The 19,981-nt window shown below is 40.4% G+C and overlaps 1 protein-coding gene across 4 annotated transcripts in view; it reads left to right on the top strand.

Annotated features, from left to right (window-relative positions):
* Positions 1–4,594: 4,594 nt before the first annotated feature.
* Positions 4,595–19,981, top strand: part of LOC140731201 (disabled homolog 2-interacting protein-like) — a 597,104-nt gene continuing 581,717 nt past the window's right edge. For 3 of the 4 annotated variants that reach the window (XM_073052659.1, XM_073052661.1, XM_073052657.1), the window contains exon 1: positions 4,595–4,758. In XM_073052659.1, the coding sequence (XP_072908760.1) occupies positions 4,683–4,758 (76 nt within the window). In that variant the 5' untranslated portion in view covers positions 4,595–4,682. Of the gene's footprint in view, positions 4,759–5,158; positions 5,207–19,981 lie in introns of those variants that run through there. The other variant, XM_073052658.1, reaches the window with a different exon arrangement.

The following is a 19,981-nucleotide window of genomic DNA, read 5'->3' as shown; positions in this document are numbered from 1 at the left end:
TTGCTGCACTCTTACCTTGTGAAAGCATATCCAAGATGGACATTCTTATGATCTAACACAATGGCGTTTCTATGTTTGTGCAATTGGGGAGTAATCATGCATAGTGCTAGACAGTAGAGCCATAAGCCATGGCTATAATTGGTATGAACCTGCACTTCATATCCTATGTAAAAAATACACAAAATATTTTCTTATTAACTCAAAACAGTGTATGTCAAGGAAATAAATTGAATAAATTCATTGTAATAAGTACAGAGGGACAAGCATTTTTTTTTCTGCAAACAAAGCTTATCTGTACCAATAATAACTGTCCATCAATGTTCAAAATAGAAGGCTAAGCATTCAAACTCGATATATTTATGTTTTCTACTGTCATTTATTTCCCTATAAAGTAGACTAAATAATGAAACTGGAAATGAGGACATTCTTCTTCCAACTTTCACTCTTTTGTATCAGTGAATTTGTCCATAGCTATCAACTAGAATTTATTGTTTTATGTAAGAGACTGTTCATGTGTGAGTGCAGTTAGTGAATGACCTTACATACATTTAGTATAGTTGGGGGGAATATCAGTTAAGATTTTGTCGATATCCAATTTGCACTAAATTCCTAGCAGGGTTGATAGGTGAGGAATAGATACACTGCCTCTTTTTTTCCCAAACAATCTTATTTGGGTACCACACACAAAATGCTGGAAGAACTGAGCTGCTTGACATTTTGTGTGTGTTACTCAAGATTTATTATTATTATTGTCAGGTTTATTATCTCTGACAGATGTTGTACAATTTATTGTTTGGCAGTAGCAGTACAGTGCAACACATAAAACAGTACTCTAAGTTTCAATTAGAAATGCAAATAAAATAAATAGTAGTGAGGTAGTGTCCAGGGGCTCATGGACAGTTCAGAAATCTGATGGCAAAGGAAAGGAACTATTTCTAAAACATTGAGTGGGTACCTTTAGGCTCCCGTACCTCCTCCTTGGTGGTAGTAATGAGAAGAGGGCAAGTCCTTGGTGCTGAGATTATTTAATGACAGATGTCGCCTTTCTAAAGATGTTCCTGATGGTGGGGAGGCCAATACTGATGAAAAAGCTGACTAAGTCTATAAACCTCTTCCCCTCAACCAACAGGCTCTTGAACCTAAGGGGATAACTTTGCTCAACTTCACTTGCCTGATCACTGAAATGTTCCCACAACCAATGGACTCAATTTCAAGGTCTCTTTATCTTATGTTTTCGATATTTACTGCTTATCTATCTATCTATCTATCTATCTATCTATCTATCTATCTATTTATTTATTTATTTATTTATTTATTTATTTATTTATTTATTATTTCTTTCTTTTTGTATTCGGCAGTTTTTCTTTTGCCCACAGGTTGAACACCCAAGTTGGAGGTCTTTTATTGATTCTGTGTTGGTTATTACTCTACAGATTTATTAAGCATGCCCAGAGGAAAATTAACCTCAGAGTTGTATATGGTGACATATATGTACTTTGATAATGCATTTACTTTGAACTTTGAAGCTTTTTCCGATCCTGTGCAGTGGCTCCTGCATACCAGATGGTGAAGCACCCAGTTAGAATGCTGTCCATGTTAAAAAAAAATGAGTTAAATTTTCAGGATAATTAGTTTTTGTAAGGACAGCAAAGCAGTGTTGGAAAAGACAGTAAGAAACAGAAAAACAACTACAGTAGTTTAGTGATGGAACAGGGCAGTCTGTGCTATTGATCTCAACCATGGTGATTAGATAGTGGAAAGTAATGGATTTCTGTCCAATAGTGAAAATTAGAGGCTTCCTTGAGCATTGCTATTTCATTTGGAGCACTGTTGGAGCTTATCTGTAGCCTTTTATCCCCTCACTTCTGTTAGTTCATGGTCTAGAAATCTATGAAATTTTAAAAAATTGAACATTTACTTGAAATATGAGACAAGGGATAAAAGAGGACTCTTTAGTTCTCAGTATCATTTGGGTGGCAAAGCGATTTCTTTGCTGTTGTTGCCTTGTTTGGTTTTATCGTTGTTGCTGCTACATGAGTTGTTCTGCTTTAATTGGACTTTTCTTTGGGAAGAAAAAAGATACTGAGAAACCTGACATATTTTGATTGATGCATTGGGTTGTTATCAGGAAGATGGATATTCCTTTAAAGTTTGAACATTTTCAATAGAAAAAAAAAGGATGATTTCACTGAAAACCGATGCCAAATGGCTTCTTAGAACATACAAATCCCAAATTTTCAATTGCATTTTCTGGTCAGTTTCAATAATTTAAAAAAATGTATAAAATGCAAATAGTACAGCATAACACATACAGAACGCTGGAGAAATTCAATAGGTCAGGCAGCGTCTGTAGAAATGAATAAACAGCCAACGTGTCGGGCTGAGACCCTTCATCAGGACTCAGCCCAAAATGCTGACTGTTTATTCCTCTCCATAGAATCCTGAGTTTCTTGTAGCTGTCATGAATCATTGTGTTGATTGAAGTCCTTACCACTGCAGTTATTCCACAAAATGTATGCATTTTTAAAATTATATGAAGATGTCTTCCATGTTTTTACCCTAGAATGAAAAGTTTTAATTGATCCCAAATTCATCAGTTATTTTCACATTCTCTAAAGATTTTGTTGTATGTAATTATTTGAAAATGATTATGATGGAATAAATTCCATGATAGATATCAATGGCAAATCAATTAGTTGGAAATGCATTTATGTATTTTATTAAACCCTGGGCAGGCAAAAGTACAAGGACAAATAAACGTTTTTGAAATGAAGAACATAATAAATGGAATACACTAAATGATTCTTTAGATGTCAAATATATAATTCTCTCAGGCAATTATATTAATACGGAACAATAAGCATTTCCAATGAGTTACAAGGTGGTAGCCAATCAGAATAAGTTATCAATTGTTCATGGAGATCAACAGAAAACTTTGAAATTTACTCACATGAATCATTTGTATAAAGAATAACGGAATTAATGGAATTGAAATTGCATGTCTCCTAAAAATAAGTGTATTTTATGGAATGAATTAAGGGACAAGGAACAAAAGATGGGGACTAGAGAAAGAAACAATGAAGTTAAAGCTTAAACATAGTCTACTAATAAATTCCACGGTCCAAGAATAGTTCTTAACAACATTACAATAAATTTGAGAAGCTATAGAATGTGAATTATCAGACTGACATGATTTTATACCGTGCTTTTTGTACACTACTGTCATGCAGTATAATGGTCTAAAAACCTCCCAACACTACAAGCTGGGTTGAGATCATTTTTGTTTATCAGGGAAAAATAATGAAGGCATGAAACCATGATCGGTATATGGAGCTTAAATGCATATATGTTAATAATCACAGACTGGATGGGCAGAATGGCCTTACTCTGCTCTGATGTCTTATGGTCTCATACTTTGCAGCATCTGCACCCTTGCTTGTGTGACTGGATTTTATTTATATATAAAATCGGCTATGGAAGAATAGCCCTGAAGACCTTTTAGGATGAACCCAAAAACACAAGAGATTCTGCGGACCGTGGAAATCCAGAGCAACACGCACTGAATGCTCAGCAGGTCAGGCAGCATCTGTAGAGATGAATAAACAGTTGATGTTTTGGGCTGAGACCCTTCATCAGGACACCAGTTCCACCAGAATCCAGCTTGTTTGTCCCTTTCAAGTGTTTTCCAGATTATAAACTACAGACTGAATTTCAAATGCTCTATACTGTGAGAAAAATGCACTGACATTGCATTTCTTATCTTGTTTTTGTTTTAGATCTGCAAGTCTATTCTCCACCATAATTTGCTCTGCCTCATTTATTTTGCAATGTGTGAACCGGGCAGTCAAATTTGTGCCCTTGCTTGGTCCCTTGGTGCTCCCTTGTAATTGTGGTACTGAAAAGGACTGGTTATGGGAACTGAGTAAAACAATTACTGCAAATTTTGGATGGAAATTAGCACATGGAATTAGAGAATTCATTCTATTTACCATTTTCCCTTGACAGATTGGAATTGATAAGGTAGCTCTTTTTATTTCATATCTAAAGGTTAATTTTGAAGCTGGAAGGTCAATGATAATCAAAGCTGATTTGTCATTTGGGCTTGGTGAGTTAAAGTTAACAAGTTCCAATTATTTTTGGGAACATTAGAATCACGTACGGTCTGAGTCCATGTGAAATAAACCTATGAACCTAGGATAGCCCACCCGTTGCTTCCATCGCAAATGGTTTTTCAGCTTGTCTGGAACAACCGCCCACTTTAGAGGATTCCTGTGTGGTCACTAATCCTGCCAATCAGTTTTTATATTAATAGCTAAATGGATAATATATCTGTCGATCAAATCCAACCCCTTTGTCGAGTGGGTACTTTCGCCGTCAATCAACACGCGTCCTCCACTGAGCATTGAGCGCGAAGGCGGGTGGAGAGCGAGCTCGGAGCCAGGTGATTTAATTCGAATTGAATAAAAGGCGCTGACTTTGGCTAGATGAGCCGTAAATGAAAGTTGGATTTTGGGAGAGGGGAAAAATACAGGGGTAGGAGGATTTTACTCTGTAAAGGGAAAGGTAGTGGAGAGGTAGCGGGGCGGGGCGGGGCAGGGCAAGGTGAGGACCTTCCGCGGGCGGCGCGGGACTGTGATGAGGAGAGGTGACAGTTTCGGTCAGGCGGACACGGCGGCCACTCGATGGAGGAGACCATAGACCTGGACTCGTTGCTCTACTTTGCTTCTAGTTTGTACCAGGGCTGGATCCGAGTATACGGTGAGTCCGGCCGTCGAGACGATTAGTCCCGCGCGGCTCCCATCGCCCTCGAAAGTTTCAGGGAGCCGGCAGGTGCACCTGTCCCTTTTTTTTTGGGTGTTGTGACTGAACCAACCTTCATCTGATCGGAATCAGTTCTGTTGCAATCGTTGTTCCATCCAAGGCGACTCAATTACCGTTCGTTCAAAACAAACGATTAATCACATTGGAACTGTGCGCCCTCCCAAGCAGCGACCTTGCTTGTTTATGTTGCGTTCGGAATTGAATTGGTTTTGGTCGAGGAATAATTTTGCGAGGTGATTGATTTTTTTTTATTTCTTTGAGGGGTGGGTGTGTGTTGGGCGCGAGAGGAGCGCACGTGCTGGGCGTGTGCATGGCAGCTCAAGTGTGGAAGTGTGGCCAGTGAATGCCTGCGAACATCTAGGAAACGTGAACGGCATGTACAAAGGTGCGTGTGCGAAACTCGATGTTGATGCTTCCAAACAGAGAAAGTCAGTGCACTGGAGATGGGTGGAAATGCATATTGCGGAGACATTGCATGAGAGCAGACAACAGGGATGCAAAGAAGGGAAAGTGTCTGGAGTTGAGCATGGAGTAACCAGAGTAGAGTTAGTGAAAATGCAATTGCGGATGCATTATGAGGAATGTGTGCTCCTGAGTACGTAAGCTGAAAGACGCTTATGTAAACATGAAGTTCAAGTGCGGTTATAGGCAATTTGTTAACTTCCAGAAAGTATGGAGAGCATAATCTTTTATAGGTGATCCACCTCTCCCTTTCTGTGTCAGTTCCCATTGCTGCATCTGTCACCACGCTAACTTGCAGGCAACCCCCCCCCCCCCCCCCCCACATTCTCTGACTGTGTCGGTGCTTCATGCAGTTCACTATAGCTTTATTTGTCACATGTTCATCAAAACAATCTGAATATGGGTTAATGGAACCATTGTGTTGGTGTACATGTTTGATTCTGTGGTGGTCTGGGTACTGAAGTGCTGAGTTGATATGGGCCATACAAGTGAGGGATTGCAAACATGTGGGACACTTGGCTGGGTATCTCTGGCACATTCATAATTACTTTGAAGCTGGTTTTACGACGTCCAAGTCCTGATGAATATCCAGCCATTGCCTGATGGGTTGGGAATTCAGGGATTTGGACCTAGTGACAATGAAGAACTGGCAACATATTTCCCATTTGTGATGGCTTGTCACTTCATGTGCCTGCATTTCTGATGTTCCCTTGCATCTGCTGCTTTTGTCTTGATATTAGAGCCGTGGGTTTTGGAGGTTTTGTTAGAATACCCTAGGAAAGTAATTTCTGTGTATTTGTAAGTTAGCACCATTGCTATACAGAGTGCGTGTTTAGGCTGGTGAATGAGCTGCCAGTTTTAGGTCTGCTTTGCGGAGGATTTTGTTGAACTTGAGTTTGAGCAACACTCATCCAGACTTGTGCCTTGTACATGGTGGAAAGCCTTTAGGGTGCCAGGTTGTGGGTTGCACACAAAAGAGGGTCCCAATCAGCCCTGTAGCCATTAATGCAGCTGGTTTAGTTGAGTTGGAGACCATTGGGTGAGACATAGTGACAGTAATGTCATTTTTTGTCAAGAGGATGATGATTAGATTTTCTGTTAATAATGTACGAAAATAAGAGCACAACTCAGCCCTTCAACCTGCCCTGATGTTCAGTATGGCTATGGGTTGGAAATTCAGGGATTTGGACCTAGTGACAATGAAGAATATGCCCAGTCCACCTCTCCTGTTCTGCCAGTTCCCCATAGCCCTCAATTGTCTGATCTTTCAAAAAATATCTGCTTCCTCCTTAAATATCTCCAATGGTCTAGCTAACCTTCTATGGTAGAAAATTTCAGAGATTTGCCACATTCTGCAAGAAGTAGCTTCTGTACGTTTCAGTCAAATAATCACATCCTAATGTATAACTGCCTGTATAAATGTAACAGGCTTAAATTTTTCTGATCTGGGGAAGGTTAGTGTCTGGCATATTTGTGGCAGATGTGTTACTTCCCAAAGGAGTGAATATTTTAATTGATGGAAGGGGTGCGAGAAAATGGGTTTTGTTATAGAAAATGCAGAATTGCTTGATTTACTCTGCTTAATCCTGCAGTACTCCAGGAATGCAATGTTGATGTGGAAAGAGTAGAATGTATCACTTGCTGAAGAACACAAACTTTAGCCTGTTTCTTGGATGCACTATTAATATTAACTGGTCCAATTTAGTTTCTGCTCAGTGATGACTTCCAACATGTTGATGACTAATGTTTTGACATTGAAAGTCTAACCAGCGCTTGTTGGGAATGTCACAGGTGTTATTTGCTACATGTCAACCCATGTCTTATTGATTGTGTTATTTTGCACATAGGCACAAGCTACTTCGTTATCTGCATTGCCATGTTGGGAGTGGATACTTGGCATTTATCAATTCAATTTCCTGTATTGAAGCTAGGACATTGTATTCCACTTTACTAGGAATTACTTCAAGTAGAATTTTTCCTCCTTAATTTCCATTGTCTTATTTTTCTATGTTGTCATTCTTGGCCAGATGTCAAAAAAAATTAATTACTCTTGTCTCAAGAATTTTAGTTTACATGTTTACACCAAACCTTGAGCTGAGTCACCTAATGGAAACCAAACTGCACACCAAAGGGTTCATTCGATAGCACTACTAACAAACTTGGGATCACTTCACTGAGGGAAGAAAAGATCAGACTGGTAATATTTAACTGCATTGGACTTCTCCTGCTGCCTTGCTATCAACAAACATGTTCCTTTTGTTAGAACATTGATTAAAATCCTAAAGGTCCCAAGACCTGGGGGGTTCCCTCTAAAAGTTGTTGTACTCCCAATTACCCCAATAACTCATTATGAAGATTGCAACAAATTTGGTTGGACGAAACTTCAATGAATTGCCTTGGATTTGTTACAATACATGACAAATAGCTTCTAAACTAGTTGTAGAAAATTGAATTGGGCCTCACTGCTCTTACCCTCAGCCATCATTTTCATTATGCTCATCACTCAATTGGCACCTCCATACCAGACAGACACTTAGAATGCTCTCCACAGTACATTGGTAGAAATTCACAAGTATCTTTGGTGAAATACCAAATTGCCTCAAACTTTTAATGAAATATACCTGCTGGCATGCCTACTTTGTAGTTACATCAATATGTTATGCCCAGGATAAATCTTCAGAGATGTTGACAACCAGAAACTTTTCACTTTTCCATTACAGACCTCTCAAGGAGGACTGGTGTGTGTTCTCCCCACTTCCCCTTCCTAAAGTCCACCATCAATTCCTTGGTCTTACTGACCCAAGTGCAAGGTTGTTGTTGTGACACCACTCAACCAGCTGATCTATCTCACTTGTGTGTGCCTCCTCACAGTATTTACAATTGTACTATCTGCAAGGGTATGCAGATAAATGATTATCTTGCTACAAGTTGGCTGTCCATTCATTGGGAAGAACCTTTTGTCCATGTTGGCATTGCCACCAGTGGGAGGGTGATTTAAAATCTTCAGGTTAATATTGGAAGAGAGCTGGCATCAATGACTATTTATAGAGGTGGAGGAGAATATAGAAATGGGGAGGGGTAACACTGATTTTACAGAACTGTTCTTGTTTGGACTCAACACTACTCTCTATAACTGGATCTTGAACTTAGTTCTTCAAAACATTTTACAAAATTAAAAACCCCAAATCCCAATGAGGAGCATTAATACAGTGCAAGATTAAGCATACAATAACAATATGCTACAAAGGAAGAGAATTTAACAAAAAAGCACCTAAATTAAAGACAAGTGAGCTTAGTGTCCTCCCCAAGCCCCCCAACACAAGAAAAAAACAACAACTCCAGACCAACCACCACACAGTATAAAGAGTATAAGTCTGGACAGTCAAACTCCCAGACTGTGAATACACTTGGCAACAGAGGATAATAATGCCTACTACCAGGAAAAAAAAGGGAGCTGAAAGCAAGAAGAGAAAAAAAAGAAAAAAAAAACCCTAGTCAAGAGGAAGGTTATGAAAGGTTTGATAAAAGGTCCCCAGACCTTATGGAACTTTAGATCCGAATTAAGAACTGAATAATGAATTTTTTCGAGGTCCAAGCAGGCCATAATGTCGTTAAGCCATTGCGTATGAGTGGGCGGGGCAACATCTCTCCATCTAAGGAGGATCAAGCGTCTCGCCAGGAGAGAGGCAAAGGATAGTATTCGGCATTTGGTCGGACCCAGACATAAATCTGTCTCGCCCCAAAAACCGAACAGAGCAATTAAGGGGTTAGGTTCTAGATCTTGAACTTCTTGATGGAAAGACTTCAGTCAGTCTGAGTTGGTAGCAACATCTCAAGCTTCATCATGTTGACCACTGGTGCTCCTGAGGCTGTGTGCTTAGGCTTGCTGATGATGACTCGTGACTGTACTACCAGATCCAGCTCAAATCGTGTCATCAAGATTGCTGATGATGTGACAGTGCTTGGCCTCACCAGCAACAAAGATGAGTCGGCATGCAGAGAGGAGGTAGAGAGGCTTGTCAGATGGTTTGAGAACAACAACCTGAATCTTAACATGGACAAGACAAGAGATGATTGTGAACTTCAGGAAGGCACAGGTTGACCACTCTCTATTGCACATCGAGAGTTCTGGTGAAGTGCACAAAGTTCCTTGGTATATATGGACGATCTAACCTGGACCCAAACACTACCTCACTAGATAAAAAGCTGCAGCGGTGTGTACACTTTCTGAGGAGATTAAAGTGTGCAAGGCTGTCTGCTTTTTACCTCCCCCCCCCCCCACCCCCCCATTCTAGCAGCTTTCTAGAGAAGCACCAACAGAATGTCCTGTTTTACTACTATTGTGTGGTATGGAAGCTGCAAAGCATCTGATCACAAGACCCTACAGAGAATAGTAAAACCGTCAAGATGATCACCAAGGTCTCCTTCCCCCTATTTGTGACATTTACTGGGATCATTGTATATAAAGGACATTGTTGAGGATCCCTACCAGCCATCCTACAATCACCCTGGCTCCCTATTATCAGTAAGGAGGTACAGAAGCATCAGGACTGGAACTAGAGGATTGGGTAACAGCATCTTCCCCCAGGCTGTGAGACTAATGAATACCCTGCCTCCCCCAAGGTCTTGTCACTAGGTCTGTGAGTTGCTTACTGTATTTACTTGTGCTGTGTACTATATGCACTTTGATATTTTATGTACTTATTTGTGGTAATATTTTGTTTTGTGTTGTGTGTGTGATGTATATTTTGTAGGTGCACCATGGTCTGGAGGAACATTTTATTTAGCTTAATATATGTAATGGGTGAAGGTATGGAGATGCGCAGGGTCTGGACGATTTAAGCGCTGGGCCAAATTGAAAAGGACAGGGTGTCAGGGACAGAGGCGAGGCATGGACCAGTTCAAATCACTGCTTCTCGAGGTTTACTCGTCTCCGTGCTGAACTTAAACTTGTTACTCCACAAGGTTTACTCATCTCTGCAGCAAACTACGTCTGGCCTGCAACTACCATAGCGTGGACTCACTTTTGTGAACTTCAGTTCCGAAAGCAATTTGCTTACTTTTATTGTTTGCATGATTTTTCTTTTTTTATACACTGGGTGTTTGACGGTCTTCTTTTGTTTTGATGGGACCTATTGGGTTTCTTTGTTTTTAGCTGCCTGCATGAGGATAAATCTCAAGGTTATATTAAGTAAACATAACTTGATAATAAATGTACTTTGTCTCGACCGAAGGAGGTGTAAGGCTCTCCTTCTTTCCACTAGCCTGCAGGTCGCCCTTGGGCAAGGTGTAGCACCTGCTTAGCCCCCCTGGATCAGGGTCACAGGAAGCCATGGGAGCAGGTGGTGGATGGTCTTAAGGGCAGCTGGTGCATATCACAAGTCCTGTTATGCAACCAGACATACAATCTGTGAAGAGTGTTGATAATGGCCGGGCACACCCATCTTGTAAAGACACTGCTCAGAAGAAGGCAATGGCAAACTACTTCTGAAGAAAAAAATTGCCAAGAACAATCATGGCCGTGGAAAGCCTATTCGCCTACATAACAAACAATAAACTTGAACTTGATATGAGGGCATTTTGCTGTGGAGTCAATGGCTAACAATGCAAATTGAACCATGTGATGAATGAATATGCTTAGGTGCAGGTCAGGACAGGCAGTGGTGTTTTGAATGAACTCCAGTTTAGAAGATGGACTGGAAGAAGCTGGCAATAATGTGTTTGCTGGTAAAGAAAAATTCCCAAGTTGAGAGGCTTTGGATAATTGCTTGGAGAGTCACCAATTTGGCTCATTCTAAGCACTGTGGTATTCCAGAAATATCCAGTTTTCTTTAAGCTTACAGCTATATCTGGGTAAGGATTAGATTCCTTTTTTTTATATAGATTTTTGTATTGATTTTTATCTACTTGTCAGTGTGGATTTTTATCCATACTACTAGATATGGTAACCATACCTCCACAGTGTTGTAATAAATGGCATCAAACGCAACTGAGAAGGAACAAAGTGGAGAGCGGAACCAGTCTGTTGTTCCTAGGAATAAATGCATGTAAATTCGACTCTTAATAATATTGTACATTTTGGATGCTTGTAACCTAGGCATAGCCTGTGTTTCTACACTAAAGCAAAGACTGGGAAGAGGTGGAGATGTTTAATTGAATGATGAAGTCATTCTTAGCACTGGGTATACATAATGATGTTAAAACAATGTGCAATATTTGCTTGTGTATGTTGGCCAGTCACTGACTAAACTGGTTCTGCAATGGGTTGTGGTGCTTTAAACAAATAGCCTTGCCTCATACTTGCAACAGTATGGTGGAAACCTATTTAGTTCATGGAGCAAATCCCAGGAGAGTGCTCCTACATCTTACTTCCCTCATACTCTGCAGCTTGTTCCCTCTTACTCATGCACATCAACTCCCATTTGATTCTTTCTGCCAACTAAATTACCAGCAAAGGTTCAAGCAAGGAATCGAGAACAACCAGAAGGAATTCACTAGTTCACTGAAAGCATGTGTAAACTCCTCATAGACAGCATCAAAATCAGGTTTGAATCTGGCTCCCAGGAGCTGTGGCTGGAAGTATGCCTACAGTATGGCTCATCCTCCTATTTTAGATGTCCAACAGTGCATCTTGCAGTATTATGTAACATGAAGAATTCTGCAGTTTTGTGTAATATGGGAAAACTAACTTTGAGATTTAACAGGAAAAAAAAAACTATATAATCTTAACAAAAATAGAATACTGTTGCTTTATCTGAGTGGCTTTCTGGTGCAGTGGTTAAATTATAGTTATTACATTGATGTTCTTGCTACATTTAAATTAACCTGCTGGAGCTGGGCAATAAATGCAGATGTTGATGATCACATCCAGGGAATGGAGATTTTACATTTAAGTGTAGTAATTATAGAATGTTTGAAATGTACTTGAGTGATCATTTGTAACGGTGTCCTCTGAAAAATTGTTGTTTAACATGGGGAGTCTTTTTCTGTTCTAATGGATGTTAAACTCATTTGTATTGGAGAGTGTTATTCATATGATCTTGTCGGATAATGAAATGGAATTCTTCACAGTGCCATGATGTTTCCATTATTCTGAATGCAACTGAGAACAGTTCGTTGACTGCAGACCAACCATGCTGATATTTTGACTTGTGATTAAATGTCTTCCGAAAATGTAACTGGTGTGGAAATGGTATAATTTGTGATTTAAAGAAAAATATGCTTTTGATACCCATTTATAAAGCATAACAATCAACTGTGATCATTAGAGACTATGATATGAAGCCGTAAGTAATGACGATATTAATACCTATGGCAGGGGTTCCCATCCTGGGGGTCCACAGATCTATTACTTAATGGTACTGCTCCATGGCATAAAAATGGTTGGGAACACCTGCTCGGGTCAATGATGGGAGGTGTATTTGGAATGATCCTCAATCATTTTGATGGAGGATGGGATGGCAAATATTTTGCTGTCTGCTTCAAAAAAAAGTTGGCTATTTTATGTTGATTCTTGCATAGTGCTGTAGCAGCAAAGCTGTTGCATTACAGGAGCCAGCTGATGTAGGTGACACATTTTCAGTAGCAAGGAATATTAGCCAAAATCCTCTATAGCACATGTTAAAAAGAAAACAATACAATACAATGTTCGTTCATTTTTGTCCTCTACAGCAGGAATTTTGTGGAAGACCAGGATTGCAGTTTTTTTTTAAAGAATTATGGCCATTGCTAGAGGGTTCAAAGTGCAATTTTGAGTTCTGGAGTGACTATGACAGGAGCAGAAATGGGCCATTTAGCCTATTGAATTTGGCTGGTTGTATTTTTGTTGTCAACCCATTCCCTTTTCCCCATAATCTTTGATACTCTTACTAATCATAATATTGTATACCTAATGACTTGCCTCCACAGCTGTCTGTGGCAATGAATTCCAGGCTTACTACTTTCTGGGTGAAGAAATTCCTCATCTAAAGTGAGACCCTTTTATTCTGAGGCTGTGCCCTCTGATCCTGAACTCTCCCACTACTGGAAACATTCTCTCATGCCCACCCTTCGCAGGCCTTTCAATACAGTATTTAGTAGATTTCAATGAGATCTTCACTCCCACCTCCTCCACCTTCTAATCTCCAGCAGATATATGCCCACTGTCAAAATCTTCTCATTTTGTTTATCTTTTCATCTCTAGGATTCTTGTAAAATTCCAAACTCTCTCCAATACTAGCTTATCTTTGGGTATGGAACCAAAAGCTGGTCTGATGAAAGTCTTAAAACATCAGCATTATACCCTTGTTTTTATATTTTAGTCCTTGCAAGGTGAATGTGAACACTTCATTTTTATCTTTCTTACTGCCAACTGAACCTGCAAGTGAACCTTTCAGGTAGGGATTCCCTTTTTTATGCCATGGACCAATGCCATTAAGCAAGATCCCAGGTTGAGAATCCTGTACTAGGACTTCCAAGTCCCTTTGCACCTCTGATTTCTGAAATCTCTCCCAATTAAAAAAAAAAAATCTGTCACTATTCATACTCTTCCCAATGCTGTACTCCTCCTGCCGCTTCTTTGTTCAGTCTTCCAACTTGTCCAAGTCTTTCTGCAGACTCATTGCTTCCACAACACTACCTACACCCTCCACCTAACTTTGTATCATCCACAAACTTGGCCACAAAGCCATCCGTTCTGTATTCTGGATCATTAACATAACATGAAAAGTAGCAGACCCAATACTGACCCCTGTGGAGCACTGCTAGTCACTGGCAGCCAATCAGAAAAGCCCTGTTTATTTCTACTGTTTGCTTTCTCCCAGTCAGCCAATCTTCTGCCCTTTCTCGTACATTTCCTGTAATACACGGGTTCTTATCTTGTTTAACAGCCTTGTATGCAGCACCTTGTAAAAGGCCTTCTGAAAATATAAGAAAACACAATATCCACTTACTCATTTGCCTATCCTGTTTCTTTCAAGACTTCCAACAGATTTGTCAGGCAAGGAAAGCATGCTGACTTCTGTTTATTTTATCATGTACTTCACCCTTAATAATGGACTCTAAAATCTTAACACTGAGTTCAGCCTAACCAGCCTGAATTTTCCTATCTTTTGCCTCCCTTCCTATTTGGAGTGGAATGACACCTGTGATTTCCCCCCCCCCCCACCCCCCCCCCCAGTTTTATTGAAGCATTCTTGACTCTAGTGATTCTTGGAAGATCATTGCTAATCACTTCAGATATGTCTTCCAGAACACTGAGGTGTGCTCCATCTGGTCGATGTGATTTATCCACCTTCAAACTTTTCAGCCTCTGAAGCACCTTAGTAATAGCAGGTACACTTGTGTCTGCCCCGACTCAAATTTCTGGCATGTTGCAGAAGTGAAGACTGTTACAAAATACACAACACCAAAACCGGATTTGCCTTTTCCCTAGTGGACTTGACAAGCTGTTCCAAAAAACCATCTCATAACTATTCTATAAATTTCTTCTCTTGGGATCCACTGCCAGCCTTTTTTCTCTCTCTCTTTAGTCTACCTGCATGTTGCAATCTCCTGCGGCTGCCATAACATTCTCTTTCTTGCATTCCTTTTCTATTTTCTGTTGCAATTTGTCCTTCACATCCTGGCAACTATTCAGAGGGCAGTATAGAATGCCCATAAGTAAGTTTTTAACTCTTTCATCTTCTTAACTCTAACCATGGATTCTACATATTCTGATCATATGTCACTTGCTAAAGATTTAATTTAATTATTTTTACCAAGAGAGCCATCCCAACCCCCCACCCATCTGGCTGTCTTTTTGATAGAAAGTGTATCTGTGGATGTTTTGCTCTCAGGTCTGAGCTTTTAGCTATAATTCAAAGTAAATTTACTACCAAAGTACATATATTACCATGTACCACTCTGAGATTCATTTTCTTGCAGGCATACTCAATACATTCAAAATAGAATAGTAACCATAATAGAATCAATAAAATACCACACTAACTTGGGCATTCGGCTAGTGTGCAAAAGACAACAAACTGTGCAAACACTAAAAGAGAGAACTATAATAAGCGATAAATATCAAGGATGTGAAATGAGTCTTTGAAAGTGAGTCCATGGGTTGTGAGAACACTTCAGTGACAGGACATGTGAAGTTGAGTGATGTTTTCCCCTTTGGTTCAGGAGCCTGATTGTTAAGGGGTAATAACCTTTCCTGAATCTGGTGGTGTGAGTCCTGAGGCTCCTGGAACTCTTCCTGATGGCAGAGGTGAGAAGCAAGCATGTCCTGGGTGGTAGAGGTCCCTGATGATGAATGCTGCTTTCCTGTGACAATGCTTCTTGTAAATATGCATAATGGTGGGGAGGACTTTACCTGTGATGGCCTGGGCTATATTCCCTACTTTTTGTAGGATTTTCCTTTTGAGGGCATTGGTGTTTCCATACCAGACTGTGATGCAGCCAGTCAATGTACTGTTCACTACACATCTATAGATGTTTGTTGCTGGAGTTTTGGATGTCATGCTGAATCTTTGCAATTTCCCAAGGAAGTAGAGTGCTGCCATAATTGCTTTTATGTGCTGGTCCCAGGACAGGTCTTCCAAAATAATATTACTGAGGAATTTAAAGTTGCTGACCATCTCCACCTGTGATTCTTTGATGACTGGCTCATAAACCTCTAGTTTCCTCCTCGTAAAGCTGATAATCAGCTCCTTGATAATACTAACATTGAGTAAGAAATATGCCACAATATTGTACCTGCCAATTTCTAACTGCACCACAAGCTTATCCACCTTGTTTCATATATTGTGGGCATTCAAATATAATGCCTTTAGTCCTGTATTCACCATCTCTCTTCCACTTGTCTCCATATTGCAGGAAATTAATCTTATCCTTTTCCAAACACTGTATGTCATTCCACAGACCTCAGGAACTTCTGCACTCTTCTGCCTTTTTATTTCATTCATACTTTTCCAACCTGTTGAATTCACCCTCCCTACTCAGTTTAAAGCCCTATCCTGAGCCCCAGTTATGTTATTTGCCAGATCCGTGGTCCCAATCTAGTTCAGGTGGCTCGCATCCCATTCTCCCACACCAAACTTTGTGCTATGCATTTAACTCTCTAATCTTTCTGACCCTGTGCTAATTTACACATTGCTCAGGTATCAATCTAGAGATGACCTTTTCTTTTGCTTTGCTTTTTAATTTAATCCCTAGCTGCTCAGATTCTCCAGTAAAACCTTTTTTTTGTTTTACCTACATCATTGATACCCACATGAACCACAACAACTGGGTCTTCACTCGCACTCAAATTCCTTTACAGGTCAGATGAGATATCCTAAATCCAGGTACCAGACAGGCTACACGGTCTTCAGGATTCTCGATCATTCTGAGAAATTTGCTTATTCTCCTGGCTGTACTATCCACAATACAGTTACATTTAACTTTGTAAACTACATTTGTCAATTTCTTCTGGTAAAAGCCCCCCCATTTCCTCCCCCCCCCCCCAACTACCCCCTTCCTCTATTCTCCACTCTGACCTTTTTACTGCTTCTCACCTATCTATTACCTCTTTCCTTTTTTTTCTCTATGGTCCATTCTTCTCTCATGTCAGATTCCTTCTTCTCCAGCCCTTGACCTTTCCCACCCACCTGCCTTCACCTATCACCTTTGAGCTTGCCTCCTTCCCCCTCCTCTACCTTTTTATTCTGGCGTCTTTCCACTTCCTTTTCCATTCTGAGGAAGGAAACATCAATTACTTATTCATTTCCATAGATACTGCCTGACCTGCTGAGTTCCTCCAGCATTTTAAGCGTTTTGCTTTGGATTTCCAGCATCTGCAGACTTTCTTGTGTTTACATTTAACTTCTGTTTTTCTTCCCCCCCCCCCCCCCACCACCAAGCACATCTTTCTCTTCCCCCCCCCCCCCCCCACCTCTGCCTCCAATTTCTGCTTTCTATAGGGATCGCTCCCTATGCAACTCCCTTGTCCATTCATTCTTCCTCACTGGTTTCCCTCCTGGCACTTATCTTTGCAAATGGAACAAGTGCTATATCTGCTCCTACACCTCCTCCTTCACTACCATTCAGGGCTCTAAACATTCCTTCTAGGTGAGGCGACGCTTCAACTTGAGTCTGTTGGGGTCACTTAGTGTGTTCGGTGCTCCTGGTGTGGCCTCCTGTATATTGGTGAGACCCAACATAGATTGGGAGACTGCTTCGCGGAGAGCATCTACACTCCGTCCGCCAGAACAAGTGGGATCTCCCAGTGACCACCCATTTTAATTCCACTTCCCATTCCCATTACGATATATCCATCCATGGCCTCCTCCACCGTTGTGATGAGGACACACTTAGGTTGGAGGAACAACACCTTGTATTCTGTTTGGGAAGCCTGATGGCATGAACATTGATTTCTCAAACTTCCAGTAATGTCCCCCCAATCCTTCTTTTCTATTTCCCATCCCCCTTTCCCTCTCTCACTTTATCTCCTTGCCTGCCCATCACCCCCCTCTGGTGCTCCTTCCCCTTTTTCTTTCTTCCATGGCCTTCTGCCTCTTTCACCAAACAACTCCCCAGCTCTTCATCCCTCTTCCTCCAGATTTCTTTCTGGTGTTTCTCTTTCCTTTCCCCCCCCCCACCCAACCTTTTAAATCTACTTCTCAGCTTTTTATCTCCAGTCCTGCCTATGGTTTTCGGCCTGAAATGTCGACTGTACTTTTTTTTTCCATAGATGCTGCCTGACCTGTTGAGTTCTTCCAGCATTTTGTGTGTGTTGCTCTGATTTCCAGCATCTGCAGATTTTTTCTTGTTTGGGGTCTTAACTGGTCTTCACTAAAGCCCCCAAATCCTCCACTGTGACACTGAGCCCCTGTTGCAGTATCCTCTTAAATTTTTTTTATTGGCAGCTGGTGTCTAATAAGCCAATCAAATGAGTCTTGCTGCTTTAACGGATTCAGATTTTATTTATAATATGTGCATCAAATCTAACAGTGAAATGTGTTGTTTGCGTTAACCACCAACATGCCTAGGGATGTGCTGGGGGCAGCCCACAAGTGTCGTCACACCTTCTGATGCCAACGTAGTATGCCCACAACGTTCAGCTGAACAACACAAGCAACAGCGGCAAACTCCTTTCCCACCCAACCACTCACACAGATAGGCCTCCAGTCCCGGGGGAGACCACCCCTGGGCCTCCAGTCCTTGACTCTGGACTCCCAAATTCCCGGATTTGCTCCTGGAAAGTGAAACTCATCAACAGCAAAATTTGCTGTTTTAACTTCTTTCTGCTCGCGCTCTTGTACTTATTGCTAGAATTGAATAAGATTTAATGAAAGCCTATAGTTATTAAATATTTCTTATTAGTACATTTGAAGGATAATGCAAACAGATGACTATTCCAAAGGGTGAACCGCATTTTTGTTTTTGCAAAATGGTTAAAGAAGTTTGGAACTGGGATTCATGTTGAACTGTTCTCGTACTTCAGAATGGAGGTTAAAGGAGTCTCGATATAGCCATCTTCTAACCAGAGGCAGTATGAATATAATTAGGAAATGGATAATTTTAAACTACTTGTAGCTTTTGTCTGAATTCTAGTGAACACATTTGTATAAATAGCTTCTCTGGGAATGTAGCATGGAACATTCTGTTCTTGTAGTTGTGCATATTACGTAGCTACTGAACCATTTTAATAGTTGGAATGTGGGTGCAGTTCTGGTTCTTGGTGGTGCATTGCTGCTGTTGTTTAGAATCCTTAAGGATATTTGAAAATAGGAAATCTTACTAAAAGTTTATTTTCTCAGCATGCAAATAAGACACTAGTAAATGGCAAAATATATTCTAGTTTTAGTGGGCAAAGTATTTTGAATCATCATTTGTAAGCTCCCAATTTTGATACAATAGTCAGTAATTCCTTTAATTATAGTGTATACACTCAGTGACTAATTTATGAGGTACATCTGTACTCCTGCTTGTTAATGTAAACATCTAATCAGCCAATAGTGTGGCAGCAACTCAATGCACAAAAGCATGCAGACATGGTCAAGAGGTTCAATTGTTGTTCAGAGCAAACATCAGAATGGGGAAGAAATGTGATCTAAGTGACTTAGACTGTGGAATGATTGTCGGTGCCAGATAGGCAGTTTGAGGACCTCAGAATCTGCTCATCCCCTGGGATTTTCAGTGGTCTCTAGAGCTTACAGGCAATTATGAGGAAAAACAAACAAAATCCACTGAGTTGCATTTCTGTGGGTGAAACTGCCTTGTTAATGAGAGAGGTCAGAGGAGGATGGCCAGACTGGCTCAAGCTGACAGGAATGCAACAGTAACCACAGTGGTGTGCAGAAGAGCATCTCTGAATGCACAACATGTTGAACCTTGAAGTGGATGAGCTACAGCAGCAGAAAACCATGAACATAAAAATGGTCACTGTATTTTCTATTTCTAAAATACATGTTTCTAATACTTATTTTGCTAAAGCATATTGGAGTATGTCTTTGATATTAAATAAGTATACAGAGACCTGCTACGGTATATCAGTCACTGATGTCTTTTTAAATCCCATCAAGGTACTGTAGTTGGGATCATAACTATCTATCAATCTAGTAATTTTGTGCTTGCTATTATTGAAACTCTATCAGTAATGGCCATTATGAAACCACTAATCATTAAAAACTTAGTTAATTAAAATGCTTCAGGGAAGGAAATGTATTGGAAAGGACTTGCCTAACATTAATAA

Source organism: Hemitrygon akajei, chromosome 7, assembly GCF_048418815.1.
Source record: "Hemitrygon akajei chromosome 7, sHemAka1.3, whole genome shotgun sequence".
Classification (NCBI taxonomy): domain Eukaryota; kingdom Metazoa; phylum Chordata; class Chondrichthyes; order Myliobatiformes; family Dasyatidae; genus Hemitrygon; species Hemitrygon akajei.
The sequence above is the reverse complement of the archived record's forward strand: the minus strand, read 5'-3'. Positions and strand labels throughout refer to the sequence as shown.